Source organism: Linepithema humile, chromosome 1, assembly GCF_040581485.1.
Source record: "Linepithema humile isolate Giens D197 chromosome 1, Lhum_UNIL_v1.0, whole genome shotgun sequence".
NCBI classification, from domain to species: domain Eukaryota; kingdom Metazoa; phylum Arthropoda; class Insecta; order Hymenoptera; family Formicidae; genus Linepithema; species Linepithema humile.
The window spans coordinates 58,431-81,885 of NC_090128.1; the positions used below are offsets into that span (position 1 = coordinate 58,431).

At 46.9% G+C, this 23,455-nt stretch overlaps 1 protein-coding gene across 2 annotated transcripts; it reads right to left on the reverse strand.

Annotated features, from left to right (window-relative positions):
• Nucleotides 1-3,421: 3,421 nt before the first annotated feature.
• Nucleotides 3,422-6,492, reverse strand: LOC136999953 (uncharacterized). 2 transcript variants are annotated; one of them, XM_067355196.1, is made up of 2 exons: nt 5,641-5,772; nt 3,422-5,557 (listed from the first exon to the last, which is right to left on the reverse strand). In XM_067355196.1, exon 2 carries the CDS (start codon nt 5,540-5,542, stop codon nt 3,902-3,904), a length of 1,641 nt encoding a protein of 546 aa, XP_067211297.1. In that variant the 5' UTR covers nt 5,543-5,557; nt 5,641-5,772; the 3' UTR covers nt 3,422-3,901. The 2 variants fall into 2 exon arrangements, with proteins under 2 accessions (XP_067211297.1, XP_067211302.1); XM_067355201.1 differs by having other exon boundaries at nt 4,913-5,042; nt 5,128-6,492.
• Between the last annotated feature and the right edge of the window lie 16,963 nt (nt 6,493-23,455).

A 23,455-nucleotide genomic window follows, 5' to 3' on the forward strand; every position in this document is an offset into this window, starting at 1 on the left:
ACCGTATCTCATGTAAGATTTCTCTTACCAACCTCCTTTTTTTTTTTTTTTTTTTTCGGAAGGAGGAAATCTTCGAAAGACCCCCCGCAGCCCGTACTGCAGGGGAGTGCAAGATTCCCTCGTTGTGTTATGCCCTGACCAATTGTCAGGACACAACGAGGACCTACCCGCTAAAACCCCTCCTTCTTAAAATCATGCATGCTATTGTGGGACTGGAGCGGAAAGCCGGAGGCATACTTCGCCCCAGCCCCTTAGTGTCTCCTGTCGGAGTCCTCCGTGTGGGAACACACCTCTGGGCCACATGGCCCAGCATGGATTTCCGACACCCTCGAAAACCCATACCTCCTTCTTCTTTCCTCCTCCTCCCTTGTCATCTAGGAGAGAGGACCGTTAGGTTCATCTCCAACCTCTAAGGGGGGGGTGAAAAACTTGTATCTGCCTCCCCGAAAGGAGAGGACTGTGGAAGGGGGTTGATGGAAGCGGAGTCAGGGGGGGAAAAACCCCCTCGGGCCCGCCCCCCTTCCCCTTTTTTCCCTCTATATTCTTTTTTGTGCGTTTGCGTAAGTATGTATGTGTATGTATATGCATGTGTGTGCGTGTATGTGTGTGTGCGTGTGTGTTTGTGTGAGAGTGTGTGTATATGTGCGCGTGCTTGTACTATGTGTGTGTGTGTGTATGTATGTATGCATGCGTGTGTGTGTATATGTGTGTGTGTCTGTTCCCTATCCTCCCTTTATTGGGTAGAATGGAGAACGACATCCTCTAGAAAGGGGCTCCTGAGGGGGGTGAAAGGGGGATTTTTTTGTGTCCCCCATCCCCTCTCACTCACCCGTCCTTTCTCTCTCTCTTTCAGCTTCCTCTTTCATCAGCATCACTTTTGTACAAAATTTAGTGAATGCTCTCCATTTATACCTGTTTTCCAGTATTTTCCCGACTATCGTAGTCGGATTTAGGTCTTCTTCACATTCCAGCTCACTCCGCAGTTCCGCTCTCTCCTGCTCCCAGGTCGGACAAAACTCTAAAGTGTGCTGTGCTGTGTCCTGTTCCTCTGAACAGTGTTCGCAGTTTGAAGCATTGGCTCTTTGTATTTTGGACAAAAAGTCCTTAAAGCAGCCATGTCCCGTCAGTATTTGTGTACAATGGAATGTAATATGTCCCTCTTTTCTGCTATACCATTCCGCAAAGTGGGGAAGGACCGCTAATATGGTTCTCGCACCACTTGTTCTTTCATTGTTCGTTATGGCGTTTGTTACTCTCTCTTTCCATTTATCTCTCGCCTCTCTTTTAGCTTGCATGCTTAATCTTATCCTTGAAGTGTGTTCGTTGTTGGCTCTCATTTGCATGTACACCCGTTGCTGTGCCAACGCCATTAAATCAAGGGGAATTCCTCTAGCCAATAGTAATGCAGCCACAAAAGAAACTGTTTTATATCCACAGCAGATTCGTAAGCAAATCTTCTTCTGTATTCTGCAGATATCTCTCTTAATATGCGCATTTTTTGCTATATCACCTGCCCATACTGGCGCACCGTACAGCAGAACTGAACTGATTACATTAGAGTATAAAACTCTTATTTTTTCCTCCGGACCTTTAAGATTTGGGAGTATTCTTGATAGGGCTCCTAATACCCTTTCCGCTTTAGGGATGATATATTTAAAATGTTGGGTAAATGTCCATCCTCCGTCTATTATTAATCCAAGATACTTCATGGCTGTGTTGACTTGTAAAAGTTCTCCCTTTATTGTTATATATATTTTTTGTTCCTTTATCGCTCTTGTAGGAAAAATCATCACCTCCGTTTTAGTAGGAGATATTTTTAATTCTAATTCTTCTATCTCTCTGATTAAAGTGGCTGCCGCAACTTCTGCTTGATATTTAGCATCTAGTATACTTTTACCAGTCGCCAGTAAAATTGTATCGTCCGCGTAGCATATGATACGACATTCTTCAGTTATTGTTGTAGATGTTAGTATTTTGTCGTATCCTATGTTCCATAATACGGGGCCTAGGACAGATCCCTGAGGGACCCCTCTAGTGTTCTGCCTCCTGCTGATCCTTCCACTCCGGTTAACGTAGGTTATCCACCTGTTTTCCAAGTAACTTCCAATTATGTTTTTCAGGTATACAGGGAATTGCTTGTCATCCATCGCCTGCAGTATAATGTGCCACGGCAAAGAGTTGAATGCATTGGATATGTCAAGTCCGATCGCTATGACAATACTTCCTGCATTGACTTTTTCTTGTACATACGTTCTTAGTTGCAGTATTGCGTCTACTGTGGATCTGCTTCTCCGAAATCCATATTGGTTAACAGATAGTCCATTAGTATTGTCAAGATGTTCGTGTATTCTATCTACAATTACGCGTTCGAACAGCTTTCCGGCTTCATCTAAGAGGCATATCGGCCTAAAACAATCGGGATCATTTCTGATACCTTCCTTCTTTCTTAGTAGGACAAGTCTGGCTATTTTCCAAGGGTCTGGGAACTCTCCTTTTTTCAGACAGGATGTGAAACAGTGCACCCATCTCTCAATCAACTGTCCACATGTGCCTGTTATGATTTTACCAGGAATTCCTCCTGGTCCCGGAGCTTTGTTACTCGGTGTCCTTCTAATGGCTGTTTTTATTTCAGTTTCTGTAACGTCCCATTCTGGGAGCCATTCTATCTGTCTTGTCCAGTGATTCCTCTCATATCTCTCTCCCTGCGGGAAGAGGACCGAGAGTATACCATGTAGAGTCTCCGGAGCCAAAGATGAGACTATTGGCAAGGTTTGCGGCTGCATTCTTCTGAGGACCACGCGGAATGGTCTTCCCCACGGGTCGTTATTGATGGTGCTCTGGAGATCCTCCCAGGCCCTACATTTTGCCACCTTTATAGCCGTACGAAAGTCTTTTTGCGCTTCCTTGTATTGTGTTTTTGCCAAGTCTATTTCCTCTTCTGTACCATTTCTCTTTTTTCTAACCAGTTTTCTCCTTATTTTATTGTACCATGCTCGTAGGGTGGAAGTTTCAGCATTCCACCAGTAGGCATTTTTTCTTTTATGGGTGGTGCTCCTGGGCATAGCCACATCCGAAACTTCCCTTAGGGTAGTATTTATCCATGATACTTGATTTTTAATGCTGTCATCTATCATGTCATTATTTGTCCAGGTTTTAGTCATAATAGCAGCATTTAGTCGATCTGTATTTAATTTATTTACATTCCATCGTGGAAAGTCCCGTTTTGACTTTTCCACTCTATACTTAACTTTATTTAGATTAGTCTTTATCTTCATTTTAATGTATCTGTGATCCGACAGATTGATCGTTTTTGTATCTACATGCCACTCTTTTATGTTATTATACATAGAGGCGTTTGCCCATGTAAGATCCACTGTAGATCGACCATTTGCCTTGATACATGTGGGTGTCGAGTCTGTATTTACTAGTGTCATACCTTTGCTCGCAGCCCAGGTATCCAGCATGTTTCCTTTAACGTTATATTTTGTATCCCATCTTTTCGATCGGGCATTAAAGTCACCCATTATAATTATAGGCTTACCTGTATAAGTGTCAATCAATCCGCTGACCGATTGTAAGAACGCCCCGAACTTTGCTCTCTTCATTCTCGGCGAGCAGTAACAGGCGATTATTAAGTAGTCACCCCATTCGGCAGCTACCCAATCATTCGTTCTTTGGATTGGGTTAAAGGGGAGATTATCTCCTAATTCTCCTCCTCCCCAGACAATTGCAATTGTTGGCGTGCATCCCAGTGAACCCCACCATCTTGGGTTGTTAGGCACATAGTAGGGTTCGGCCACAATGGCGAGGCTCGTTCCCCACTCGATCATGTATTGAGCGAGTAGGTCCTGGGCCCCACCTGAGTGGTTGATATTTGTCTGTATAACTGTAGTATCCATTGTTACATTTCAGTTATTTCCATCTCCATTTGTACCTCTCTTCCATTGTTTGCTGTAGGAGGAGGCACCATGCTTTTGGCTGGAGGACATGGCGGACATTCGGGGCTGCCCACCTTATGACTATCCTTAAGACCTTTGGCTCTACAGATTGGACATCTTGGTTTTCTCTGTATGCAATTCGTGACCTTATGATCCGATTCTCCACACATATAGCAATCGGCCGATCTATCCTTGTTCTCCGGTGGACATCTACTTCTCGTGTGGCCACGGGCAAGACACCGGTAACATTGTATCGGTTTATTTTGCAGTAACTCAATCCTCGCAGTATTCCACCCAATTCTCAGTTTTCCTAGCTCGGTTAGCTTGATCGCTGTTAGAGCTGGCACCTGTAACCATGTCATACCCATTCCTCCTTTGAATTTCCGAATAGGACTACAGCGTATGTCACTTGTATGACAATTACCGTGTTGTGCCACTATTTGGATTATTTCTTCCTGTGTCACGGAGTCCTCCAATCCACTAATTTTTATACCTGATTTCTTAGTAGGTCTTCCTATCTTTACCCTCGTTTCCTCGAACATATTGCGCAGTTTCCCTGCCAATATGTCCGCTTTTTCTGTGGCATTTTCACCAGGAATTGCTAGTAATATTCCTCCTGTGATTGTATTTTTAACGGACGGTCTTTCTATTCCTATTTCATCTAGGCTAATAGCTGATCGAGCCTGTCTTAATACTTCGGCATATGTATTATTACCATCCATACATGTTATTGTGACTGCCGCCGTCCGTGATAATCTTTTCTTTTTCATTTTCAGCGGGTTTTTTGTTTCCTTCTTACCCTTTCCTCCTTTTATTTCCTGTTTTTGTGTTTTATTTGCAGAATTTATTTCCTTCCTTTTTTCTTGTTTCGCTTTCCTTCCTATAACTTTAGTCCATGGTGTTGCAGAGGTTTCTTCCTTTCCTTCTGTTATATTTCCAGTTTCTTCTTCTGTAGTTGTTCTGTTTCTAATATCTTTCTTTTTTGTTTCAGGTGCGGTCATGGGTGCAGGAGCAGCAGCCCTAGGAGCAGGATGTCCAGTCCCAGGAGCGGAGCGTGCAGCAGCAGCCGGAGCAGACCTGAGTGCAGCAGCAGCCGGATCATACCTGGATGACCCAGCGGATCTCGCAGCGGTAAGTATTCCTTCTTTTGTTTTAGGTTTCTTCTTTACTAGTGTAGTGTTCAAAGTACCCTTATTTTTTTGCGATCCAGTTACTTGTAAGTGTACCAAATTTTGTACTACTGCCGTCAAGCCATTTATGGCTGTAAGTACTTCCTTAAATGGACCCTCCACTTTTACATCAGATGTGATCTGAGATGATGGTATTAGTGGTGGTGGTGTCCATTTTATTAGTGTATCTTCCTCTACCCCCTCCTTATTATGTTGTGTGTTTCCTTCTTTACTTGGGACTACCCTGTTACGTAGTACTTTGTATCCCGGATCTATTACCTTGGACACTCCTTGTATTGAGGGTCTAATTGCAGGTGGTACATGTATCTCCTCTATTGTTGAGAAAATATCTTCATCTTCGTTGAAGGGGATCTTTGTTCCCGGAATAGGGGAGAGGGAGTCTTCTCTATTCACTTGTAATGACTTTTTCTCCATATTCTCCAGTTTTTTCTTTAAAAATTCATTTTCTTGTTTCATAGTAACCATTTCCTTTGTTAATCTATCTAGCTTTTCTTCAAGATATTTCGAATCACCTTTATATATTGCCCTTGCCTCTAATAGTTGAGTCGCTTCCATAACAGCATGGGTACAGACTTTTATTTTCTTTGATAGATCCCCTTTTAAATTGCTCGATTTAGCACGGGCACTATCTACCTCTCGTAGCCATCCTTTTATATGTGCTCCAATTTCCGCCGTGGACATGTCCGCTACGTCCTGCAGTAGTTTTCCAGCTTCAAGTCTTTGTTTATATGTGAGCATGTTTCCACCTATTGTTTCTTCCTCCTCAGAGGTAGAGCTTTCTATGTTGTTTTTGCATTTTCTTTTTTTAGCGGTCTTTGTGCGTTTCGAGTTTGTCTTATTAGTGTTGCAAGTTGCCTGTGAAGAAGCTATGCTTGCGTTATCGGAACTCGTTACAAGATTCATGTAATCGACGTCAGGTTTGTCTATTGCTCTTGCACGTCCGGTTGCCCTCTTTTTAGGTTTATTGAGAGGTATCACAGTAACCTCTGGTAATCTTTCTGGCATGGACTCCATGTTAGGGGTTCCTTGCGTCTGTATTACGTCTGCCTTATATTCTCCTTCCGAAAATATTAGGTTGACTCTTACTTGTTCGTTTGAGACGATCATAGATTGAACTGGAGCGCTCGTCACTAACCCTCCAGCCAGCCCTTGGCTTGATGACGACGCATCGGGGACAGGGACAATATCCCCGGATGCGCCGACCACTGGGGTATCCGACCCCCCCTGTGGTGGTAAGTTTACATCATCTATTTCCATTAAATTTCATAAGTTGTAATTTTTTAACACAGTTTTCTTCTGCGGGTTAATATTCGGAGTTTTCCTTCTCCTAGGTCGGTTGCCGGCCAAGGCTTAAGAGCCCGACCTGCCCTGTGAGTAAACACGACCGGGCCCAATCCAACCACGCGTCGGACGGCCCCGGTCGCGGGACCAGACCGGAAACCCGAAGAGGCTCCCCGGAAGATCCGCTCCGGACCATCGCCTTCACCTTAATCTCATAGGAGATTATAGGTGACCCAGTCCGATGTATCTGATATTTTCAGATACATCTGACTGTCCTTCCTCAGAAGACCAGGAGAATATTCCCGGTCTTTACCCTTGTGGGACACCTGGACTGATCACCAGCCAGGCACCCACATCCCTCCCACCGAAGCCGGTGACCCGGGCCCCATTAGGGAACCGAGCCACCGGCTCAGGTTGGCATGCACTCAACCTGTAGACCAGGAGCACCCGGACCACAGGGAGGCGCCCGCAGGAGCACCCGCAATGTTTTTTATAGAGGTTTTCTCCTCTTGGCGTGCGCCTCTGCCCCCCACCGGGAAGCAGAGACGCGCCTGCGGGAGCACCCGCGTCGTCACGGACAGGGAGTAATCCTCCCCCTAACGGTGCCGTGCCACCGGGCGATTGTAGTCGGGGCCGCCAACCCCTACCGGCGATTGGGATTCCATTCGTGCCAAGACACGAACTTCATCCCTAAGGAGTCGCCGGGCTCCTTGTTCCTCCCATAGGAGGAACTGTGCGCTCTTGGCACCGCAGAATGACTCTTGCGAGCCACTCCACGGTGAGCCTTCTCACCACGACAAAGTGGCGCACAACGAGAAGGTCTTACCAACCTCCTAACGTATACTGTTTCAAGTACCTTGAATACAGTGTAGGAGTTTGATATACCAATGTGGAGAGATGGGAATGAGTTTAGGGAAGATCTATGTCCATCCCTTGATCTCTTCTCTCCCTCTCTCTTTCTGCCTCCTCCTTAGCCCTCATTACCCTTCCACAGAAGGCAATGAAGGCTTTCCATTTTACTTTATCACTGAGGATCACAGCTATAATTGATGGCAGATCGAGGCCGGTTCTTCTATTCAGCACACCCCGCAGCTCCGCCCTCTCCTCGTCCCAGGCCGAGCAGGACTCCAGGGTGTGCTGGGCCGTGTCTGGTCCTCCTCCGCAATGTTCGCAGCTTGAGGATGTGGCTCTTTTCCTCTTGTATAAGTAATCCTGGAAACAGCCATGTCCAGAGATCACTTGTGTGCTGTGGAAGTTGATGTATCCTTCAGCTCTCTCGTACCATTCTTTGAAACAGGGAAGGATGGCCTGGGTTGTTCTCAGGCCTGAGGTGCGATATTTGTTCCTTACCCTGTTTCTCCATTCCTCTAAGGCTTCTCGCTTAGCCTGGATACATAGTCTGACTTTGGCCGCGTGTTCCAGTGGTGCACCCTCTCGGTCCAAGTTTTTCGACTGTATGTACACTCGACGTAGAGCGAGTGCAATCAGATCCAGCGGTATTTGACGCGCCAGGATCATTGCCGCCACGAATGATATTGTGCGATACCCGCAACACAATCTCAAGGAAATTTTTCTTTGTAGTTTGAATATTTCCATTTTTGTTGCAGCGTTTCCGGTTAAGTCTGCTGCCCACACCGGAGCACCGTATAGCAGAACGGAATGGATCACGTTAGCGTACAACCTTCTTATTTGCTCCTTTGGACCCTTCAGATTTGGCATTATGCCGGAGAGAGCAGAGAACATTTTTTCGGCTTTGGGAATGGCAGTCGCGAAATGTGGCGCAAACTTCCAATCCCCGTCTAGTGTGACACCCAGATATCGCATGGTGTGTTTGATTTTTACTAATTCGCCCTTTACCAGTATGAAGACTGCTTGATTTTTTGTAGCGCTAGTTGGAAAGGCCATTGCTTCGGTTTTTGCAGGAGCTACTCTTAATCCTATTTTCTCAATTTCCAGGACCAGTGAGGCTACCGCGAGTTCCGCCCTACACGCCGCTTCTCGGATGGTGTGTCCAGAGGTAAGTAATACTGTATCGTCCGCGTAACACAATACCGTGCACATTTCCAGCTTGTCGGCAGATTCCAGTACCTTGTCATACCCTATGTTCCATAGGGTAGGACCCAGAGCTGACCCTTGAGGAACCCCCCGATTGACTTTCTTCTTGGCAGTTTCCCCATGTTGGTTTATGTATACCAGCCATCTGTTGCTCAGGTAGTCTTTGATTATTTCCAACAGGTAAACGGGAAATCTCTTCCTTCTCATTGCCCGAAGAATGACGCTCCATGGCAGTGAGTTGAATGCGTTGGCGATATCCAACCCAACTGCCAGCACCACTCGTCCTTGCTCTCTCTGTTCCTGTACAAATGCCCGTAGACGAAGGATGGCATCTATCGTTGATCTGCCTTCTCTGAATCCATATTGTTCATCGGATAATCCATCTGTGTCCCGAAGGTAAGTATTGATTCGACCGACTATTAATCTCTCCAAGACTTTTCCAGATTCATCTAGGAGGCAGATAGGTCTGTAGCAAGTCGGGTCATCCATTCGGCCTTCTTTTTTCCGAAGAAGAACCAAGTTCGCGATCTTCCAGCTTTTCGGGAATTTGCCTTCTTTTAGGCACGAATTGCAACATCTCGTCCAGGCGGAGAGCAAGTTTTTAGATGTACCGAGTAGTACTGATCCAAGTATACCTCCCGGGCCAGGGGCTTTGTTCCCTTGTATCTTTTTTAGGGCAAGCTTCACCTCCGATTCCTGAACGTCCCACTCCGGCTGCCAGGTGAACCGTTCTCTTTGAGATTCCCGACATCCATCGCCCGGCGGGAAAAGTACTTCAAGTATTCTCTCCACCGTGTTCGACGGAAGTGCGGCAGCTATCGGTATGGTCTGCGGCTTCATTTTCTTGGTTACTATGCGGAACGGTCGTCCCCAGGGATCCCGGTCAATCGTTTCCGTTAGTTTGCACCATGCATCGTTCTTGGCCTTTCTTATGACCAAACGCAGTTTTCTTTGTACTTCTGTGTATTTCCTTTCAACAGAGATTCTTTCGTTGTCTGATTTTCCTTTTCTTTTCCTCGTTCTTGTGAGTATCCTTCTTATTTCCTTGCATTCTTCTCGTGCTGCTGCTGTTTCTTCATTCCACCAATATGTATTCCTCTGTCTGATCTTGCGGATTCTCGGCATAGCTACATCAGAGGCTTCGCTCAGTGCGTTGTCCAGCCAGTCAGCCTGTTCCGTTGCGTCTTTATCCGGATGTTCTCTATTGCTCCACAGTTTGATCATAATTGCAGCCGTTAACCTATCGTTGTTTAGCTTCTTACCGTTCCATTTGGGAAATCGGAGTTTGGATTCTTTTAACCTATCCCTCACGCGATCCAGAGAGGCACCCAAAACTGTTCTCACATACAAGTGATCTGAGGCGGTAGGGTTTTCCTGATCCACGTAGCAATTTTGTATTTTTCTGAGCATTGCTGGGTTTGCCCATACCAAATCCACCGTTGATCGACCTTGTGTTCTAACGCATGTGGGCGTCTTATCCTTGTTAAGTAGTGTAAGGCCTCTACCAGCAGCCCAGTCTGCCAGCATTTCTCCTCTAGTTGTGCTCTTTCTATCCCATTGTAGGGATCTGGCGTTAAAATCACCTAACATTAATATTGGTCTTCTCATATTGGGATCTATTATCATGCTTACCGAGCTAAGAAAACCCCTGAAGTTCACTTTTTCCTCGGCGGGCAATAGCATCCCACAACTAGATAACCACCCCAGTCTATCGCTATCCAGTTGTTTGTTCTTTCGATCAAGTTGCAAGGGAGATTATCCCCTACGTCACCACCCCCCCAAGTGATAGCCACCCTGGGAGGGTTTCCTATTGAGCCCCACCATTTGGAATTCTCCGGTACATAATAGCTCCGTCACAATAGCGAGGCTCGTTCTCCACTCGGCCATGGAACGAGTAGATCCTGAGCCCCACTAGAGGATTGACATTTGCTAATATGATTGATAGGGCCATTATTGCGTACAAATGTCCTCTATCTCCATATTTGTCTCCGTTCTCGTTGTTAAGGCCAGTGTGGGGGTGCCACGCGACCTACCTTTTATAGGAGAGCAAGGAGGGCATTCAGGGCTGCCCGCTCTATGATTATCTTTCATACCCTTTGCTTTGCAAATCGGGCAACATGCTTTTTTTGTGCATGTACCTATCTTGTGGTCCGGATCTCCACAATTATAGCAGTGCGTAGATCGGTCCACATTAGCTGGAGGACATCTGTTGCTAGTATGTCCTCTAGCCAAGCATCTATAGCACTGTACAGGCCTTTTCGGTAGTACTGCTATCCGTGCCATTGTCCAGCCAATTCTTAATCTCGCCCCTTCCGCAACTTTCAGTGCAGCCAGTGCTGGAGCTTGCACCCATATTGCACCCATACCCCCTTTATATCTTCTGATGGGGCCATGATATATGTCATCTGGGTGGCATTCTCCTTTCGTCGCGATTGCATTAACCACCATTTCTGGGGTTGTTGCATCGTCGAGTTCCGAAATTCGAAGATCCATCTTTTGCGTTGGACGTCCTATTCTAACTTCCTCTCCTTCAAACGTTTTACGCAGTCTTGTAGCTAGTATGTCTGCTTTTTCACTCGCTTTCTCACCCGGAATTTGTATTATAATTCCTCCCGTGACTGAGGGTCTTATTTTCGGGTTTTCTATTCCTACATCATCAAGATTAATGGCTGCTTGTGCTTTCTGCAGCGTCTCAGTGTACTTGTCTTCTCCTAGACAGGTAATGGACACAGCAGCTGAACGAGACAGCCTCTTCTTTTTATTTTTAAGTAGATTATTCCTTACTTCTTCCTTCTTTTTCATTTTTATTGAATTCCCAGTTATGTTGGGCATCTTCAAGTTTTCTTTCCCTTTTGCTTTCTTTTTAGCTTTTTTACCAAGTACCTCAGTCCACAGTGGTTCTGTTTGTTGGTTCGCTTTATCTTCTATTTCACTTATTTTAATTTTCTTCTTTTTTCCAGGTGTAGCAGTGGTAGCAGTCCCCATAGATGAAGCAGCTGGAGCCGCAGTCAACCTTGAGGGTCCCGGAGCAGCCGTCGGAGCAGTAGAGGTCGCAGCCTTAGGTGTCTTCTTCGAGGTAAGTCTATTTTTACTTATTATTTCCTCTTTTCTTCTTTGTTCTAGGTTTATTGCTGCTGGTTCTCTTGTGTGTAAGTGAACCAGGTTCTTCACCACTTCCGTTAAGCCATTAATTGCCAGTAGAATTTCACTGGTATGGTCTTGTCTTTTATTTTCCGTCACCGTTACAGTGCGGGCACTTTCCCCTATGACATTCATATCCATATCCATTTCCGTCTCCATGTCTATTTCTGGTTGGTATCTGACCTCGTCTATATGTTTTTCCCTAGGTCTACTCTTAGTTGTTCTGTTCCTAAGTATTCTTCCTTCATCTATCACCTTTGATACACCCAGTATTGGAGGTCTGATAGCTGGTGGAATAATAATGCCTTCCAATGCCGGGAAATCAACCTCATCAGCGCAGGATGGGGTTGGGTTCTCAGTTGGTGTGGGAGATGGTGTATCCTCCCTTTGTACAGAGGTTGTCATCTTCTCCAGTCTTATTTTTAACATTTCATTTTCATTCTTGATTTTAGTCATTTCTCTTTCTAGTTTTTCTATTTTCCCCTGTAGGAAATCCGTATCCCCCACCATAGAAGCCCTTTTGGAGAGGATGTCCACCGCCTCTAATGCTGCATGCGTATGTACCTTGATATTTTTATTCAATGTGCCTTTGATATTTTTCGATTTGGCTCTGGCATCCTCCACTTGGCGTAACCACTCCTTCGCGTAGGCACCTATTTCCGCCGCAGGTCTTTCCCCTATATCCTTTAATATTGTATCGGCCTCTAATCTCTGCTTGTAAGTTAATCCCATGTCCTTGTTTCCTTCCTCTTCTTCGGAGGAGGACTTTTCTACCTCGTTTCTGAATTTCCTCTTCTTAGCGTTTGTTTTCTTTGGACGCTTAGTTCCTCTACTCGATACCGTTTTTGTTGAAGAGGCCAGACTTTCATCCTCAGAAAATCCCGTAAGATCCATGTATTCCATGATATTCGCGTCTACACTAACTGTCTTCTTCTTTCCAGCCGCAGTTCCTGCCTCTGGGTCAGGAGTCATTGTGACCTCTACTAATGAGCTTGGCAGGAACCCTTCTTCGGTATCAGATCTTTGCATTTCATCTTGTACAGGATCCGGATTAGGGCATGCGCCTATGTCTTTAACCCTCTTTCGCATCTGTTTTACCAGAAGTTCTATCCCGGTGTTTGAGATGATCGTTGGTTTTACTGAGTCGCTCATCTCCGACAACCCAGCTAGCCCTACACATGATGACGACGCATCGAGGGCAGGGACGATACCCTCGTATGCGCCGACCACTGGGGTTTCCGAGTTCCCCTGTGATGGTAAGTATTCATTTTTGTTTTCCATTCCGTTCATAAAGAGTTATTTGTTGACACAGTTTTCTTCTGCGGGTTTGTGATCGGAGTTTTCCTTCTCCTAGGTCGGTTGCCGGCCAAGGCTAGCGAGCCCGACCTGCCCGATGTATAACGCGACCAGGCCCAATCCGACAACGCGTCAGATGGCCCCAGTTGCTGGACCGGACCAGAAACCCGGGGAAGTTCCCCGGAGGATCCGCCCCGGACCATCACCATCACCTTAGTCTTACTAAGACTATAGGCAACCCGATCCAATGTCTCTGATATTTCAGATACATTGGACCGTCCCTCCACAGGTAACCAAGAAATAATTCCCGGTCCTCACATTTGTGGGACACCTGGACTGATCACCAGCCAGGCACCCACATCCCTCCCACCGAAGCCGGTGACCCGGGCCCCGTTAGGGAACCGAGCCACCGGCTCAGGTTGGCATGCACTCAACCTGTGGGCCAGGAACACCCAGACCACAGGGAGGCGCCCGCGGGAGCACCCGCAATGTTTTTTATAGAGGTTTTCTCCTCTTGGCATGCGCCCCTGCCCCCCTCCGGGAAACAGAGACGCGCCTGCGGGAGCACCCGCGTCGTCACGGACAGGGAGTAGTCCTCCCCCTAACGGTGCCGTGCCACCGGGCGATTGTAGTCGGGGCCGCCAACCCCTACCGGCGATTGGGATTCCATTCGTGCCGAGACACGAACTTCATCCCTAAGGAGTCGCCGGGCTCCTTGTTCCTCCCATAGGAGGAACTGTGCGCTCTTGGCACCGCAGAATGACTCTTGCGAGCCACTCCACGGTGAGCCTTCTCACCACGACAAGGTGGCGCACAACGAGAAGGAACCTAACCTAACCTAACCTAACCTAACCTAACCTAACCTAACCTTGTTCTGACTGCTTTCTCTCTTTCCTAACCGAAGGTGTCTCGATCGTCGTCCTAACTTTCTGTTAAACCGACTTCGGTTAGGACGAAATACTTGGGGGGGGGGGAGAAATCCTTCGAGATAGAAGCTCGTATAAAGGAATATATGGGAAAGGGTCAAGTTACGTCGAATGGCACTAGTCCCGAACCTTCTCGTCGTGCGCCACCTTGTCGTGGTGAGAAGGCTCACCTGTGAAACCCTTCGGGGTGGAACGGGTGCTAAGAGCGCACAGTATCCGCGAAAATAGGATACAAGAGAAGCCCGGCGACTCCTTAGGGACAAGGTCCGTGCTTGCACGGCCCGAATCCCAATCGCCGGTAGGGGAAGGCAACCCCGACTACAAATGCCCGGTGGCACGGCACCGATAGGGGGAGGATTGCTCCCCACCCGTGACGGGGTAGCTGGGTGCTCCCGGCTCTTTTGGGTGTCCGGCGACGGGTGCTCCCGTCGTCGAGCGTCCTAGGGGATGGGATGCGGGTGCGGGTCCTTTTGTACCTGTGGCTGATTCCCCCTCCTCCATATAGGGGGATGACGGGGATGCAGTCTGGCATGGGAGGAAGCCGCGTTCCGCGATAGGGGGTGCTTTCTCTCTCCGTCCAAACGGCACAGGGACGTGGTCCCTGTATTCGCGGACGTGAAGGAGAGCAATGGGAAGTCCGAAACTTACCTGAACAGGCCGATCGTATTGAACGGCCGGCCCTCATTGCACGAGGAGGGCGACCCCCCACTACGTGGGACTACGTGCGACTCACACCGGAACCCCCAGGTCATGTCTCTGGGAACCGGGGGCCTTGGCTTAATCGTCCGGGCCACGAGGTAGAGAACCTCTGTAAAAAATCACCCCTAATCTTAAGCTGCGCCACGCGGTGAGGGGATGCATGGCCCAGGGAAGCAGGGTCTCTAGCGGGCAACTCTGAGGGAAATGGTGATCCCTCAATAGTATTAACCTTCCCCCCGGAAAGGGCGTCGTGAGGAACGGCGTCAGACGACAGATCTGCAACGTCCAGTCGTTTCTCGTGCACTACGTGCAACGCGACTACCAGCTCCGCATCGAGGAGGTCGTGACGCTGGACTCGCGACGTCACGACATCCCGGCGATGCTGCGACACTCGCGCGTCTTCGACGACGTCGTCTGCGCGACGACGAGAAAGCTGATGGACGCCGGCCTCCTGTTTCGATTCTCCAATTGGCGGCGTCACGTCGCCGACACCGTGGGACCGGACTTCGAGATCCTCGCCGACATCCGACGGGATGTCGCTTCGCCGATCAGCCGTACACGCCGCACGAACACGTCATACGAGCGATGCGCGCCGAGTTTCGCCTCAACTTTTTCGTACACGGGATCGGCACCTCTTACTCGTACCATCTGATGCGGAGCACCTTTGTACACGCGACGAAATCGCGATCGATCGAGGACGGCGCGATGCTTCTGCGTCCGGCGCAGACCGACGGGGACAAGCGCGAGAATCACTTCACGCTTTACTCGGCCGTCGTCCCGGCCCCGTATATGACGGCGATACGCCACGTGTACGACGTCACGCGACTTCTGCGAACCGACGACGCGTGCGAGTTTCTACTAACGTGCTACGCCTCGTGGGCCTATCGGCCGTTCTTTCCCGACAGCTACGCCAGCATCGGCTTCGCTATGCAACGGTACCGAGCGACCAGAGCGCCTCTCGCTCTAGACGTATTCCTCCGAGTTGTCGACGATTGGGCGAGACCTCGCAATATCAAGATAAACGTCGTCAACACGGTGCAGGCCGAACACTTGACTCGAAATCTGTTTGCCAATCCCGCGACGCATATCGCTCAAGTTCTGAGAAGCGCGCTCAACGTGCCCGATATCGATGAGCTGTCGCTGCGTTTCGACGAGGTGGTTCGAAATACCTTTCACGTTGTGCCGGCCAACATGTGGACCGTGAAGGATACGAAGGCAAAAATATCATGGAGTGTCGTCAAAGTGGGTGACTATAGACGACTACCCGACGAACGACCGCTCGACATCTCGCACCTTCGTAGAGAACTCGACCGGCGTAGATACGGCAGAGCGAGACAACCTCGAGTGATTCGAGAAGATTCCGGTGACGACTCCGCCGATGACAACGTGTCTCTGGCGGATCGTCTGCGACGCGTACGACCGACCGCTGTGGGCCGAAAGAGAAAAAGGACAGGCGCGAAGAGAGGAACGAGGAGAGCGACGGCGACGACGACGAGGAAGAGGAAAAAAAGGTATAACGTGTCGCCTACGGACAGTGAATCTTCCGTCGTCGTGCTCAGTGACGACGAACCACCGCCGCCGCGTCGCTCCGCGAGAATCAATCCGTAAACCGTCGAATCCATGGATAGTAGCGGCGAACCGAATGTGTTGCGGAACGCGCGCACTCTTCGCGTCACGATCGTCGAGTTCGACGACGAGACGGAGGTCGAGTGTCACAACGACGACGTAGCGACGGTGAACGAGTATCGTTCGTGCGATCACTCCGACGCCTCATCCGTGTCATCCGACACGACTGTCCCGCTGAGCAGCGATACGGACGATACGAGCGGCAGCAGCGACGAGGAGGAGACGGAACGAAACCCGCGCTCCTAGCAATCTCCCTCGTCGATACTTACCTGCGCTCCTAGCGATCGTCGATATTGTCATTTTTGTGTCATCCCGCTATGTCGTCCACATTTTCGCGTACGTCGTGCGCCGAAAGCGATGAAGCGAAGCCGTGCGTCCGCATCATCCAATGTCCGGACACCTCTTTACACGCTCTCGACGACTTAGATCCGACTCATTTTAGTCTCTCCGCCGAGGAATATTCGCAAACGTTTGATAATGATATCGACTCTGTGCTTGTATGCGCGTCGACTCTCGAACCATTTGTATGCCGCACTATGGCATCTTTTGATACTCGCCCGCGAGAAATAATGCGCTGCGCCGATAAAAAGCTAACATCCTACTTCAACAAGCGGGACTATTTCCATCCGCTACAACCACCGGCTTTGCGTACAGTCGTCGACGGAATAGATCCCGCGAGTCATTGGTATGAGTTCCAACTTGGAACGATAGACGATAAGCCGTACTTTGTTCTTTTTCAAACTACCGAAAATCCCCGTGAGACGAGAAACGAGAGGCATCCACGCGATACATCATTGCGCCGCTCTTGTCAAGGTTTTTTAAACACAACGTTATCATTCTCGCAGCGATCGGAATGAACGTTAATAGTCACACAGCTCGCAACGGTGCCAAGTTTATAAAATATATGGACAAACGTTTCCACATATTCGCTCAGGATTATATACAATTCTGCACGCGCGTCACCGAGATCTTGCGCGCGTGCCATTTGTCTAGAGAATGCGACATAAACGCGATACGTTTTTACACGTGCGAACACGGATTTTGCTTGAATAAGTATCGCGCTATGATGTACCTTCGCAACAGGGTTCGAGTAAACCACCCGCATCTAGATATACTACGAATACACGTAGCGGATAACATGCTCCCGACTGAAAACCCGGTCCTGGTGCGACTTACCGACCACGTGGACGGATCGTTGACGGATATCTTTCGGAACGCAATCGGCATCGGTACTCAACGAAAACTCACACGTTGTAGAATAGGATATCTGGCCGACTATGGCCACTTCGTCGCAAACGTTTTACCCACGTGGAACGAACACGCGGTAACATTTGTTCAGGTCTCTAACTCAGCTGCAAAATTTGCACGACCCACTAACGCGGGTAACATCGCGGCCTACGTAACCTGTCGCGGCTTTCGCGACATAGACAAATTGAAGCGTGTGAAAAATAGTATCGGACGACAAATTTTTTGTGTCTTATCGTTTCTTGTGCACTACGTGCGACATAATTACCGACTCCGTATAGAGGAAGTCGTGACATTGGACTCGCGACGTCGTAATATTAAAACAATCGTACAACACTTGCACGTTTTTGAGGATGTCGTCGATATGACGACGAGAAAATTTATAGACAACAATCTCTTATTTCGATTCTCCAATTGGCAGTGCCGTATCGCTAACGTAATAGGACAGGATTTTAGGATTTTTGAACAATATTCGACAAGACTCCTTTACCGATCAACAACATATATCACACGAACATATAATACGAGCGATGCGCGCTGAGTTTCGCTGCAACTATTTTATACACGGAAGTAATACTTCTTATTCGTACCATTTAATGCCAAGTACTTTTGTATACGCAACGGAATCACGATCGATTGAAGATGGCATGGTGCTTCTGCATCCAGCGCGGATAGACGGAGACGAACACGAAAATCATTTCACATTGTACTCAACTGTCGTCCCAGCCCCATATATGATAGCGATACGCCACGTATATAATGTCATGCGAGTTCTACGAACCGATGACGCGTGCGAATTTATAGTAACGTGCTATGCTTCGTGGGCTTATCGGCCATTTTTTCGCGACGAATATTCCAGCATCGACTTCGCTGTGCAACAGTATAGAGCGACTAGAGCACCTTTTGCTTTAGACGTATTCCTCCGAGTTGTAAACGATTGGAGAAGATTTCACGATACAAGAATAGACATTATATCAACACGGTACAGAGCGAACACTTGATTCAAAATCTATTTACCAATCCCGCAACACATATCGCTCGAGTTATAAAAAGCACGCTAAACATAGATATTAATGAGGTGTCACTACGTTTCAATGATATAATTCAAAATACTTTTCACGTTGTACCAGCCAACATGTGGGCCATGGAACATATAAGAGCAAATATATCATGGAGTGGGTAACTATAGACAACTACCCAATAGACAACTACTCAACATCTTATACTTACGCAGAGAACTCGACCGACGTAGATATAAAAGAGCGAGACAACCAAGAGTGATTCCAGAAGATTCGGACTCCGATGACAACATCTCTAGCGGATCGTCTACGACACATACGATTAACTACTACAAGTGGAAAGAGGACAAGCGCGAAGAAAAAAAACGAAGAAAGCGACGAATAAGAAGAGAAAGTATAACATATCTACAGACAGTGAATCTTCCGTGATGGAAGTAACTGACAATCAACCACCACCACTGCGTCGCTCTACAAGAATTAATAAATAAAGTACCATGGATAATAAACGAAATATGTCGTGGAATCCGCAGACTCGTACTATTACAATCGTCGAATTCAATGACGAAATAGAAATTGAATGTCATGAAAACAACATAGTGAAAGACTCTTCCGAAAATCTTTCGATTATCGACTTCTTAATAGGAATATTCTTATTTCAAAGATTATTCAAACGATTGCGACGGTTACGTCCTAGACGCGACCCCGGTTATTTTGTTTAACTTATTAGCGATGATACTTCGATGGAAATGGTAAGACGGCAGGATGGTACTTAAATGATTCGACACTGAATTTAGTTTAAGAATTAACAACATAATAACGACTTTTATGTACAGAGTTGTGATTTCGGCTAAGTTCAAAAATGCAAGTAAATCGGCCTGACTGTCTCTCTATATATTTCGATTTGTGCGACTGTTTCGACTGGTTCGGCGATAGAGAGTGAGAACTCGATCTCCGTTCTCCCGCAAGTCGACTTCTTCGATCATTCTCGAACATATTATCGGTTATTTTATTTAACTCTATAAAATACAAGGAGCAGGAGTGCGTGCGCGCAGGATCGATATGATCGAGGCGCTGCACTCGATCGTCTGGCTGCCGTCAGCTGGCGCCGTCTATCGGTCAATTATCGCTTGCATCTTACAATAGTGACGGTAAACGAGTATCACGAAAACTTGGACACATTATTTGTGTCCGACACAACTGTCTTGCTAAATAGCGATATAGACGATATAAACGATATAAACGATATAGACGAAGAAATAAAACAAGATAATGAAGATGTCTCCGACGTGTCATTTGATACAAGCAGCGACGAAGAGGAGGAAATAAAACAATATAATAAAGATAAAAATAATTGAAAATTAAAAAAAAAATTTAAATAAAATCAAAAAACACTTCTTACTTACTAACTACATTATATCACTTATTACATTATAATACATTACTTACACTATTACTTACTAACTACATTATAACACTTCTTACTTACTAACATTATATTATTACTAAGATTATATTACTTACATTATATCATTATAATAACTATAAAACACATTGTACTCTATATAAAAAACATTAACCACATTATATTAACACACATTAAACACATTAAAAAAATTAAAAATAACAAAAAAACTTAAAAAAAAACTTTAAAAAACAAAACAAAAACTTAAAAAAAAACAAAAAAATAACAAAAAAACCTCTTCCGTGGTGCGCCACCTTGCCGTGGTGGAAGAGCTTCCCTGGAAATCTTTCCCAGGGATCTAAGAGCGCACCGAGTTGTTGAGACAACACCGAATGCAAAAGGTGAAACGAAACTTTCTTGTATTTTGTCCATAAACCACTGTTTCCGCACAGGCAGTCGTAGTTAAGGATTTTTTCGCACTCTCCATTTTGCCTATTTTCAAGAGGTACAAAACTTGATGAAAAAGTATTTGAATTGCAAACTGAAAACACTGAATGTAAAATTATAATTGTAAAAATTGCCAATCACAGAGACATAGGCGCGGGAGGGGCTCCGCGCCCCCTCCCCGTCCTGCGCCCGTACCTACCTCCCGTGATTTTTTTAATGGGGGAGGCGACGCCCCCCCTTCCCAACCCTCCCCCCAAAAAGACTTCGCTCCCCCGATGATCCCCTACAAAAAAAAAAAATCCCAAATTTGAGGGTCCAAATGACATTTCTCGAGGCGCTGAAGACGTGGAATTCCCTTTTAAAAAAAAAAAAAAAATCGAAAAAATTCGAAGTTCCACAGTGGGTGACTCAAATTTTTAAAAAATCGTCCTATCGACCTCGGACCTGAACGGATGTAGTAGTGTTTACGTCGACCTGAATCGAAAACAAAAAAATTTTTTTTTTTTTATTTTTCTCGAAAATCCTTCGAAATAGAAGCTCGTATAGAAGAATATATGGGAAAGGGTCGAGTTACGTCGAATGGCACTAGTCCCGAAGCCGTGCGACCAACCTCCGCTGAGATATAAGGGAAAAACGAAAAAAAAATTTCAAAAATTTAACAATTTTGGCAAACGGCTGGGTGCGTTTGAAACACCTCTCGATGCCCTTCGAGTAAGGTCCTAAGGTCCGATCTTTCATCTCCCGTAATTTCCGAGTTACCGAATTTTGAAAATCGATGATCCAAATTTTTCGGGGACCCGTGAGCCTAAACCAAGCGTTGCCGCCTATATGTTTATAGGACAAAAGTTGCTTGTCTCGTCGAGATCTATCGACGTACCTGCCCACTTTTTTGTCGATAGTTTATACTTGCGCTAATCCCATAACCTACCTGCTAAAAAACCCTTCTTGTTTAGAAACAATCCCTGCTGTTTAGTAGGGGTTGTGGCGGAAGACCCAGAGGATATAACGTCACCACAACCCCTTAGCTGTTCTTTTCAAAAATCGTCCTTAACTCGGGCTTTTTTCCGGGGGTTATTTCCCCCAGTTTGTTCTCCCCTAAAAAAGGAGTGACACAATATCTCCCATAATATTACTCTTAAGGCTCCATATATTGTTCCGTAGACACTTGGGACAGTACAGGAACCTGAATACTCCTGTGTAGAAAGGGGAAGGAGGGTACTCTAAGGTTTTGGATTATGGAACATCTTTAATCCCTCTCTTTCTCTCTCTCTTTCCGCCTCTTCCTTGGCCCTCATTACTTTTCCACAGAAGGCAATGAAGGCCCTCCATTTTGTCCTATCTCCAATAATCGTGGCTATAATCAATGGTAGACTAAGGCCCTCCATTTTGTCCTATCTCCAATAATCGTGGCTATAATCAATGGTAGACTAAGGCCCGTTCTTCTTTCCAGTACATCTCGAAGCTCCGCTCTTTCCTGCTCCCAGGCTGAGCAGGACTCCAGGGTGTGCTGGGCCGTATTCGGTTCATTTCCGCAATGTTCACACAGTGGGGAGTCCGCCCTCTTTCTTTTGTGCAGATAGTCTTTGAAACATCCATGACCTGATATTATTTGTGTGCTATGGAAGTTGATGTAACCATCCACTCTCTCATACCATTCTTTGAAGTAGGGGAGGATGGCCTGGGTTGTTCTCAGGCCCCTAGTGCGGTATATGTTCCTCGCCCTTCTTTCCCATTCCACTAAGTCCTCTCGTTTGGCCTGGGTGCAGAGTCTCACCTTGGCTGCGTACTCCAGTGGAGCACTCTCCCTGTCCAGATTTTTGGACTGTATGTACACACGTCGGAGAGCAAGGGCGGTCAAGTCCAATGGTATCAAACGTGGCAGTATCATTGCCGCCACGAATGAAATTGTGCGATATCCGCAGCACAGCTGACATTTTGGACCTGAAATCTGATCCTGACACTTTGGATTTTTAATTTTTTGAATTTTTAACTTTGAATCTTAACTCTTGCTTTAAATTGTAAAACGTGAAACCGTGTGAGCTTTTTCGGACGCGGTATAGCTAGCCGGAATCCGGGTTCGTTCGATTGGGGGTACGTCAAGAAAGAATGCACGTGAATGTTAATAACATTCACGTGCAAAATGTGTTTATTCAAATAATGAGTCTGATGACTGTGTGTGCATGCGATGTATGATTGCGATAAATGTACTGGGCGTAGTTTGTATAAATGTGATGTATGATTGCGATAAATGTACTTAGTGAGATTTGTATAAATGAGATGTATGATTGCGATGCGAGAAGAATATAAAGGTACGGCGAAATGAATATAAAAGCAACGGCGAAATAAATATAAAAGCAACGGCGAAATATGATTGGCTTTGATGTGAGGCGTCTTAGTGCGATCGGCGGAACAATCGGCGCAAGCGCCGTGTGGTCGAGTCGTAACGGTTGGCACACGACGGAGCGCCTGTCGGTGAGTGCGTTCGTGGAGTGTCGCGAGTCCGTTCGATAATAGATCGATGCGGATTGCTCGGCGGCGCGGATTGGTCGACGCGGTTTTGCCTGCCGGACGGATTACGATTCCAAGTCCCGGCGAAGAAACGCGATATTTGGATCAGGAAGCCGATTACGCTCAGCGGGAGTACGAGAACGCTCGTACGAAGGCGGAATTAGAACGGCAATCCGGCTAGGTACACGGGAATGTCCGTTGTACGAAGATCGGTGCCTAGAGGGGCCGAGTGCGCTCGGCGGGAGTACGAGGACGCTCGTACGAAGGCGGAATTAGAACGGCGATCCGGCTAGGTACACGGGAATGCCCGCTGCACAAAGATCGGTGCCTAGAGGAGCCGAGTACGCTCGGCTGGTATACGAGTACACTCGTATGCTGAGGCCAGAATACCGAGGACGCTCGGTCGGACTACGAGAACGCTCGTAGAGTGATGTTCGCTGTCTAGCAGCGAACAGGATCTGGTGAGAAGACGTACAGCCGGGCCTCTTTTATACCCGGCTGGCGACCGACTGACTCAGTGTTGCTAGACGGGACGCTTTTTTTCTCGAACGCACTTGAGAATCGGCCTCAACGATGTACTAATTGAGGAAAAAAAGGGCACTTGTAGACCCTTCTATTAAAAAATTATTAGAAAATTTTGTTTATCGTTAAAAAGTGATAAAAAGTAATAAAATAATTAATA